The 10,615-nt window shown below is 44.5% G+C and overlaps 1 protein-coding gene across 11 annotated transcripts in view; it reads left to right on the top strand.

The window, feature by feature from the left end:
• Window positions 1–10,615, top strand: part of Kalrn (kalirin RhoGEF kinase) — a 575,471-nt gene that overhangs the window by 376,481 nt on the left and 188,375 nt on the right. For all 11 annotated transcript variants that reach the window (XM_055624991.1, XM_055624990.1, XM_055625009.1 and 8 more), the window contains 2 exons: window positions 5,962–6,031; window positions 8,634–8,723. In XM_055624991.1, the coding sequence (XP_055480966.1) occupies window positions 5,962–6,031; window positions 8,634–8,723 (160 nt within the window). The remainder of the gene's footprint in view (window positions 1–5,961; window positions 6,032–8,633; window positions 8,724–10,615) is intronic.

Here is a 10,615-nt window from a genome sequence, read left to right as displayed (position 1 = left end):
ATACACACACACACACACACACACACACACACACACACACACACACACACACACACTTGTTTGTCTGTGTTTGGTTCTGTGTCTTCTTCCCCTCTTCTTTTTTGCCACGTAAATTGGTCTACATCCCTTGAAGCATGATGGTTGGATGGTTGGACCCATTGTGACCCTTTGGTGGGGCACTGGCTCCACCAAGTGGACAGAAGGGTTATTGCAGCTCATGCCTCGGGGCAACCTCAGGCTGCAGCTACCTTTTCCACTTTAAGCCTTGCTTAAACTGTGCACTTTCATGCGCACACACCGCCCCCCCCCAAAAATGCCTGTGCTACTAGTTGTGTCCCCTTTACCAGAAATCACAGAGATGACAAACAGAAAAGCTCAAAGAAGTCTCTAACAGTAATCTAGTTATGTCCCCTTGTTTTATGGAAGTCAACATGTTTCTGATCTGCTCAGACGGTCTAGGACCCAAGAGCCATTTCATGAATATCCAGACGTTAGGCAAAAGGAAAGACTAGTGAACCTCCCTGGGTCCCAAACCCTCAGTCTAAGGGCAACTGCTCTGTCAGCAGAGCCTAGAGAAAGATGGCTGTGATCTCATCGCCGCTGTTTGTGCTTTGTGCAAGCTTCCAGCATTGAGGCTGATTGCACACAGCTAAAATACCCAAAGCTTGGATGTGTCACATCTTGTCACTTCCCTGCCTTGTTGCTAAGCAGCATCCTAGTCGAGATGAATAACACCGGGTGGAGGGTTCCTTTTTATATTTTACCGTATTTTAACATTCCTCGCTGCGATGTGTACAGATAAGCTGTTACTCATCTGACGGCATGAGTTCGCCACAGTGAAGAAGTATTGGGAAATGCGTTCAGTAGCAGTGCTTGCTTTTGCTACTTGAGGTTGGATGTCACGCCTCTCTCCCCTCCTCCCTCACCCAGTCTAAAGTTTCTAGAGTGCAATGGAAGGACAGGACCAAGAAGCCCAGGCCAAGTATAGGTACCCAAGGTCTGATGAAGCTGTGGTGGGTAACTCACCAATCTGTCCTACTTGCTCACACCTCGTGACTGTCCGTCGGTTCTGTCTCTGTCGTTATGCTAATTGCTCCCTTAGCCCTGGCAGCCTAGAGCCTCTTGAGTCTGGGCCGTGGATCTGCATGGATCTAGTGAGTCTTTAAACTCTAGCTACACTGGTCAGAACACAGAAATCCAGCCTGGCTCCACCAGGAAGCAGTGTCCTGGACTCCCTGGGTCCTGTGTGTGCTGTTCATTGTTCCTCTTTAACCCTATGCCACCACCTTCCTGGTCTCACCATTTCTGGTGTTCCAGCAAGCATGGGCATGTGTACAAGGGCTCCAAAATCTTTACCTTTGGCTGCACATCCAGCTTTGAGGCGTCACATCAGCCAATTGAGCAAGGTTGTAAGCCCTTCCAGGAAGGCTTCCCCAGAAGCGGTGAGACTATATAGCAAACTGATGTTTGGAGAGAAGAGCAAGCCCACTCGGGGTGGTGCTGCTTCCGTGTGCTCACTGTCAAAACTCAAGGAGCTCTATCAGTAAATGCTAGAGGTGTCGTTTCCCACACTTCTTCCAAATCCGGCATCACGCTTTGCATCGTAATAGTTGAATATGTATGGCACCACTTAGGTTTTGACATGTCCTTTAGAAGTTTTACTCCTTACTGAAAGAGCGCCAGTTATTCACACAGAAATGGATGCCACTTGCTCTGCTAATTCTGCCACGTCTATAACCTGCAGTCACTGACATGCTGAGAACCAAGATGCGGCACCAGATCAGCCAAGGGAGCGTATATAGCATCTGTGGGAGTGTTGTCAGCCATTAGGCCGTAACTTAAACACATCTCGGCGAAGGGGGCAGAGTGACATTGGTCACACTGAACTTAATGTGCCGTCTTCGTGAGCTTCGAATCTTTAAAGCAAATAGTGTCGCGTTCCACTTACCTGCAGCCGCGACACCGAGGTTTTCAGTGACTGTCTCCTGCAAACTTCTGAACTGAAATGTCCAGGACAAGTCCAGTCGGACAGAGGTGACACAGGGCTTGCCAGCTTGTCAGTCTAGAGCAGGTGCCCCAGGTGGGATCTGTCAGGGTAACCCAGGAAGTCTTCCTAAACCCTGCAGATTCCCCGAGTCAACCCCCAGAGGGCACTGTACAGCCAGGCATGCCCACCGCCAGGCAGCAGTGTAGCTCAACAGAGAAGCCTGAGAAGCACCATCATCGCACCACATCGTTGGTGTGGCACTGTAGAGAAAGCAGGCTAGCGCAGCATCTCCTTACGCGCTAGGTCACCTTGGAATCTGACTTCCGCATACCACCCACTCAAGATTTTCCTGGGAATGGTTCAGGAGACGGGCGATAGATTTTCAGCAGGGGCTTTGAGGAAAACACTCCCAACTTGTAACTTTCCACACACGGGAAAGAGTGAGTTACGTGCGCTTGTAGAGAGAATAGGTTTAGGACAGTTAAGTAGCTCCAGCCTGAAGAGCTATTGCTAATTTAGTGCCTGCTGTGTGCCGAACAGCTTGTCTGCCTAAATTTAGTTTTAGGAGGCAAAGACAGTGACACCTGGAAAGAACAGAATGGTAAGCCGGTGGCAGCTGCTGTTACCGCAGTCACTTGGAGCCAGGTGTGGCAGCACACGCCTGTCATCCCAAGCAGAAGGATTAGGCCTTCTAGGCTAGCCTTGGCCGGTCTGGAGTATATGAGACTTTAACTTTAAAAGGTATGGGGGGGGGGAGAAAAACCCATTATTCAGACATACATCAAGCCATAAAGATTCTTCGAAGAAGAACGCTTTTTACATACTAATCCCAGAAAATAGCTGGCTATCAGAGACTGGTAAATGGCCTTGCAGTGAAACTCGCTGACGTAGCCCTGAGCAGCCACATCCCCCACCACCAACCGTAGCCCTTGGTGACATCCCTAGAATTTACAACTTAATGCAGCGTATCCGCTCCCTTACAAACTTGCTATTACTCATCCAAAAGGTATAAAAGTGTCATGTTTTGAACATTTCTTCATACTCCAGTCTCTTATATGTATTCTCAAATATATATAATTTCTTTATTCCCTAGAAAGGCCTTAGTTATAGAATCACACCATGCATTTAATTCAGCAAGTGTTTTCATTTCCTGAGGTTTTTCAAAGAAGCATCGTCCTGTAGTTTTTTGGGCTGCTGTTTTCACAAAAAGTATTACTTCAGTTAAATTATTAGGATTTTAAATAAAATTCTAGCACTATCTTCACTTCAAGAGCTACTGTTACCACTGCCTACCTAACACTGATGTTGAAGTGACCTGGGAGGTTGACCTTAGCCATAAGTCGAGGAAAACAAAGAACTCCATGTCACTCTGGGTATCTTTGCAGCTTCTAGAACAAAAATACAGTCTATATGCTGCACAGAGTGTTGTGATCCAAAGTGCAGTATTTCTTTGGCCACCGGGAAAGGAGATCAGCCTGGATGACAGGAGAGTCAGAATTCAGAGGACTGAAGCGAGAACACTAGTGTTCATATGGAAAATGAGGGCCTGCAAGCGAGGACTGAAAGCATCCTGTGTTCTGGGCACGGTACCCTAGATTCTCGGGCTCCAGATCCTCTGTCTCTTGTTCCAAACTCTCTCCTTCCCCCCAAGTTCTTTCTTTAAAAATGATTTTGCTTGTTAAGTCCCTTGCTTTAGAACACCTCAGATTTTCTTTGTCCACTTGCCCAGATGTTCTAGCCCCTTCCCTAGGCACTATGTAGCCTATTATGGTCTAACAGCTGAGGTCCTATCACATTTCTCTGAGATTTATATAAAACGTCAATGTATAAATTCACCTCATAAAGACTATCCAACATTTTATGAAAAGCCACTTCTGAAGACACTGTGCCTGTATTGTCTGGTGTTCCCTGTGATAGAGACTACACAGTAAATGTAGATTAGAACTCAGTTCAAGAGATTAAAAGAAATAAATGTACATATGAAACACACAAACCTTACTTATATATGCATGAAGATGGGCCTAATTTCTTTTGTGCAACAAAAATGTTTCTTTCCCTTTGGGCTTTGGGCTATAATTTTGAGCTTTAGTCCCAACATTACTTAGCACTTTTTCCTGTTTCTACTTTAGAATCCACTTGAAATACATCACCTACAGACGTTAAAGGCTAGCAACGGCGTGACAGTGAATGACTTTGAGACCGTGTATTTGCATTTCTAAAGCCCAAATCGCATTGTAAAGTTTTTGTTCCACAAAGTCAGTTTAAGAAACTCTAAAATTCACACTTACTGGGAGAAAGATTATCACCAAATTATTTCTTCTGTTAACTTATAAGTGCCTCTCTTATTTAATACTCTAGCAATTACCACGTATTACAGACAAGGTTTTAAATTACAGATTATAAATCATCCACGATCCTACTAATCATTATTAGCATTCTTGCTTGCCAGCTATTTTCAAATTATAGACATGCTTAGTTTCCACCACCAAATGTCTTCCTATATCATTGTAAACACAAGCAACATGCATAACATTTGTAACCACTTAATAATTAATTATAAGAAAGTCTGTGGATAATGGTAACCATGCAGAGTAAGTCGAATCAAAAGGAACTTTTTCCGCTGACAGTGGAGGTAAGTAGTGGGATAATGCAAGGTATTTTAATCAAGTTTTTAAGGTATGTATTCGTGCAATTTTAAAAGTAAAATCAGACACAAAAGTTAACATTGAGAAACATCTCAGCTGCCACTTACTTCTGCACCTGGTTCTCTGTGGTAACGGTTTTCTTAGTTTCCTGGGTTGGAAGCAGAACACATACTTATTTCCTGCTTAGACAACAGCAGCCTGATCTTCTATACATTTGTCTCCGCCACCACTACCCCCCACTATTTCTACTTTGATTGTCAAGGAGGTCCTCCGGTGGAGAGATGGAATAGGTCTTTGTGTGCGTGGTGGTGGCAGCAAAGTAGTCAAAGTAGTCAGTTCCGTGGCCATTCCATAGCCAAGGATTTTGTTCTCTGCCATCCCCATTTGCCATTACAAATGCTATCATTATTAGCGCTCGGGAATATATACCACCTTATGCAGATAGATAAGCTATAAGGGAAAATTCCCAGGCCCCGGAAAAGATGAGTACCTTCTGAGACTTTGATGGTTCTATCAAATTGTTCTCTGTGAAGACTACATCATTTCCCACTCCCAGAAGTAAGCTTCCCTCAGGCCTCATAATTACCTTTTGTTTAAAGATCTGAGGTATGTTTTAAAAAGCAGATTTTATCCCAATAATGCTGGCATGTTAGAACTTACAGCCTCAAAGTCTATCCTTATTGTTTCATATATTAATTTGAAGTCAGTGCAGTCATTTCTTTATAATTTGATAGCATAGAAAGGAACCATGACTTAGACACCCACAATGTCAGAGAAGCCAGTAATTCCATTCCACTTTAAAATATACTGTGATTTCCCCTCCTCCCTGCCATTAGATTTTCTTCCCTAATAATATCGTTATGACAATACTCGCTCTCAGTGGAAGAAGAAGGCTGAAAGTTATAAAGAGACCCATAAAAGTCTGAACTTTTTTCCAGCTCATCTTTAGATTCATTTTGGTTTGTGTGTGTATGTGTGTGTGTGTGTGTGTGTAGTATTTACAGTGTCCTCATAGTAGTGGATTAAAAAAATAAATTCAGAATTGCTGATAAAATTAAAGGTCTGCTAGAGCTACAGTATTTCATTATCTATTTTCAGCTCAAATTCATGAACCTCTGTCAGGGGCACAGGTTTAAGCAGCACTAATTAGTCAATTACCGTACATTTACATTGAATACGTTCCAACATAAAGCTAGCTCCTCACCTCATTTGCAAAGCACAGCATCCACATGTAACTGGGCCATGGTTGCTGGGTTGAACACAGCACGGTCCTCTAAGTGGGGTTCTCCTTTCCAAGGTGTCTGATGCAGCCTTTCTCTCCCTTCACAGCATCTTCCTCAAAGAGCTGGAGAAGTACGAGCAGCTGCCTGAGGATGTTGGACACTGCTTTGTCACCTGGGTAACCAACCTAAACCCCTCCCCTGCTGTCCCTGTGTCCAGGGGTACGCCTGGAGCCAGTGCCCCATGCCTGCCCTGAGGATTTCCGTTACCACCTGCTTCTCTTGGGACCAGGTGCTGCGGAGGTACCACAGGTAGATGTATGAAAGGCAGTCCCTCTCTAGAGAGCAGAGCCGTGCCTGGGATGGTGACATCAGCCAAGCCCAAGGCCCACCTCTAACTCTCTAAGAGCTTTCTAAAATGAGGACATCAGCAGAGTGGGACAAGACCCCTGCCCCTGCAGCAGCCCAGGCCACCAGTTGCTTTTTCAAGTCATAGATTTTGAAGATAGAACTTGCAGACAGCATCTGTCTAATTATTGGTTACACTTGTTTTTCTAAATAGAGAAGAACAGAATCCTGAGCTCTCCATCCCAATTTTAACTTACAGGATGAGGGTGTACCTCATTCTCACTGCTGTTGACTTGGGCAGAGTCAGCAAGCCAAATGTACCAGGTTCCACTCACTTAAACTGAAAGATTAACCTTCAGTAGCATCCCCACTGCGCACCCTTCTGAGCTCAGGCTCAAAGACATCAATTCAGAGAACTCTGGAAGCCCACTTATGACACCAAATTCAACTACACATCCTGCCCAGGCCAGAAATTCTGCTCTGGAATTACAATTACTTAGTGCTAATCTGTATCCAGAATGACCTTTCGGAATTTCTTCACACTCTGGAGAGCTTATGCCGAGGAGTAGACAGGCCTGTGGGTATGTTTTAGATTTCAGATCTGATTATATCGTAGATAAGAGGCAGAACATCCACTATCGTGTAGCCATCCCTACAGCTCAGGACCCAATTCCCAGACAGGTCTTCTTTTCGTGAACTCTTAAGAGTTTTCCTCTAAGCATATTTCTGCTTCTCACAAAGTCTCGGGCTGCTGTCTAATTTTGTGCCAGTGTGTGAGCTGATGCATAGCTCATAAAGATGCTGATAAAAATAATTTATGATCCCTTGCACTGCCAATATAGAGAAAGGCAAGACTGAACATCAAGAAAAGGGAATAGTTTGTGTTACTACAGGCAAGGTTTATCATCTCTTAGTGATAATGACTCCTAAATAGTATAAAGCCCCTAAAATTTGATTCAGAAAACCTTTGGTCATTGGGTAAATTAGACACCTTTTGCCAAGAATAATCTCAAGGAGATTTTTCCTAAGAGTAACCGTCTGTATATAAGTGCAGGACAGAAATGAAGAGTCAAAAGACCCACTTACAATATGTTGAGTGGCGCTGGCTAAAACTAAGAGGCCTGGTTGCCTTGGGCTTCACCACTTTTAACTATGGGAATTTAAAGTCACTTAAGCAGCCTGTGTCACAGTTTCCTCATGCAAGATGAGAGTAGCTCTAAACCTCACTGTCTAGGGGTGGCTTGAGGAGCAAGTGATGAAATACACATAACACTTAAGTCAGGGCAGGGAAATCTGTCATAAGTTCATTCTGCATTGCCCTCTCAGGTGTTCAAAAGACATGGAAATAGACAGTGGTTCACCAATGAAAAAAACACTTAGTCACCAAAATTTACCTTTCTCAGTGGAGAGGTGAGGTCCTAAGAGAAATAAGTGAATTTTCACCCAAACATGGGTCTTTGGGCTTGAGGTAACTAACATCTCTTTGGGAATCACTGTTCAGACCTTAACAGTGGGACACCCAGTCCCTTCCTTCTGCCTGACCCCCACCATCACTCCTAGGAAGCTAGAGGTGTTAACAGGCTCCTTAACTCCCTCTAGTTGGAGGCATTTGAAATATAACTAGACCTCGCTCTAAGCATTTTGTTCATCTTTCACTCTGTTGCTGTATTTGTCTTAAAAGAGGACAGGTGGCCTTTGTTCTTTTTCAAGAGAGACAACATAATTATTGGTGATTTAAAGTGAGAATAGTTGATTAGTAAGTTCTACCTAACTTCAGAACATTTTTTCCATTTTTTCTTTCTTTCCAGCACAGCTGGGTATAAAACTGAGCTTCCATTCAGTAGGCTTTCCTACATTCCACTGGGAGAAAAATATTCCAGAGTCTGTTAGGACCACTGGCTGAGGGGAAAGTATCGTAATACTTTCCATAGGAACTCAGATGCTATACAGCACATGCGGGGACTTTTAGGCCCTGTGAAGAAAGTGCATGTAACAGCTAGCTTTATATCAACTCTAGCACTAGCTGGAGTCATTTGAGGAGAGAGAACCCTGGTTGAGAAAATGCTCCTACCAGGTTTGTCTGTGGACAAGCCTGGGGGCATTTTCTTGATTGATGATTGATGTGGGAGAGCTAACCTCACCGTGAGCAGTTCCACCCCTGGGCTAGTGATCCCGGGTGCTAGAAGAGAGCAGGCTAATCAAGCCATGAGGAGCAGCCAGTCAGCAGCCTTCCTCCATGGCTTCTGGGTCAGTTCCTGCCCTGACTTCATGGATGATGGACTACAAGATATAAGATCTAAAAAAAAAAAAATTTTTTTTTTTTCCTTCTAACTTGTGTTCAGTCATGGCATCTTATCACAACAGTAGAAACCCTGACTAAGACAGGGAGGAACCGATGGGCGCTTACCTTTTGTTGTCTTTGTTCTTTTTTAGGCGGACAAATTTCAGATGTATGTCACCTACTGTAAAAACAAGCCTGATTCCAACCAGCTGATCCTGGAGCATGCAGGCACCTTCTTTGATGTAAGCTGTGGTTTTTCCGTTGTCAGCAGTCCAGGAGCAGCAGGGAGGAGAAGAATGCTTCTCTGCTTTGCTATCAGTATCTGTCATTCCTTCCTTGTTCTTTACTGGCCACACGAAACCTTCATGGATAAAACATTTTGGAAAACTAAGACAAAAAACAGTATTTTTCTTTTGTTTACCCCATCCCATCTCGATTGTGATTTTGACAGGTGAGATTTTTCTATGTTTCAGTACCAAACATAGCTAGACATAAACCTTGTATCTCCAGTGAGGCCTGTGATGATGTAGCTGACGCTGCCAGGGTGCCTTACTTTCTCAACCATAGCAGTCCAAAGGTGTGCTCAGTGAGCCAGGCCCATTGGCATCACCTGAGGACCTTTCTGAAGTGCAGATTCCCTACTCCATATCAGCTGACAGAATCTCTTCTAGATGCAGCCTAGCAGCCCGAGTTGTAAGGAGTCCGATGGTGTCTTTGAGACCCGCCCCAGTCTGTGAACCACTTGACCAATACGTTCGTTTGCACTTTGGGCTACACATTGGAATTTACCAGCTGTCTTTGAAAAATACTGATTTCTGACTCCTCTGCTTGTGACGCTATGAGTTGGCCCGGACGTGGCTAGTATTGGGGTGACAGATACGCAGGCAGAGCTGCACACTGGTGTCACGGTCATCAAGAGGAGGGAAGGCTGGGATCCTCTGCTTTCTCAGAAGCTTGGCTATTGAACAGTCTTGGAGGCCTAGTGTTGGTTCCCCCAAAAAACTGGCTAGAGAGTAAACAGATGAACAAAAGGTACTGAAGGGCACAAAGGGTGTGTGAGAGAGAAAGTTAAAAAAATAAGTCACTGAGCAACAGACTGCAGCACTGATGGCCTCTGCCAGTCCTGTCAGAAATGACAGAAACTTGATCGGCAATGTGTGACAGCCATCAGCCCATCTTGCTGCCTAGCTGCGTTCGTTGCTTCCGGGGCATTTTCTGCTGCATGTAAGGTAGCAGGCTAAGCCCCCAGGAGAATACAAAGATACTGCAACAGGGGTCTTGTACTCCAGTCCAAGATAAACCCCTTGAGCATCATTGTTCTAGGCCGACAACACCGTAGTAGACTGATTCTGTGGGGACCTTGTTGCTTGGTAAGGGGCCGGTTAGTTTGTTTGGGAGAAGCTAGGTAGGGAGCAAACGTATATGGCTTTTTAAAAACAGAGAATTCATTTGGAAATGACCCCGTGTGTCCTGAAATTGGAATTCCAAGTACTTCTCTAAGCTGATACCGGGATTTATGGGGTGTGATGTTGGATTCCATGTAGTAATGCTTTCTTTGATTGACACGTCATTTCCTTAAGATGACTCTGCTTGATTAGTCATCAGAGGTACCCAGGAGGGTCTTCTTGAGGTTGTAAACGGACTGTGCCCTTCTTCCACTTAGTGTTTTAATGACACAGTTGGCTCCCCCTGGCCCCCGAGCTACCTCTGTTTTCCTACCTTTGGACTTAGTTCCTTTTCTCCCACTGTCTCACCTCTGTTCCCCCTTCAGTCTGTTACTGACCTCTCACTCCTTTTCTACTTTTATCTTTCCTCAGTTCTGTTCAGTTTCCTCTTCTGTTTCATGAGCCCACTTCTTTCCCAGAAACTCCTCCCTTTTCACTGCCAATTCTCATTTCTCTGTCTCTGTATCTTGGTTTTTCTTGTTTCTAATCTCTCTCACTCATTCTCTTTCTCTCTCCCTTCCTCCTTCCTCCCCTTTTCCCATCTCTCTGTCTCCACCCCTACTCAAGAACAGTTTCTCTTAAATGTCTACCTTTGTCTATTTTTCCTTTCTCCTTATCCTCTTTTCCTTCTTTTAGAACAATCACACACACACACACACACACACACACACACACACACACACACACAC

This window comes from Psammomys obesus, unplaced genomic scaffold (genome assembly GCF_907164565.1).
Source record: "Psammomys obesus unplaced genomic scaffold, mPsaObe1.curated_primary_1811, whole genome shotgun sequence".
Lineage (NCBI taxonomy): Eukaryota > Metazoa > Chordata > Mammalia > Rodentia > Muridae > Psammomys > Psammomys obesus.
The sequence above is the reverse complement of the archived record's forward strand: the minus strand, read 5'-3'. Positions and strand labels throughout refer to the sequence as shown.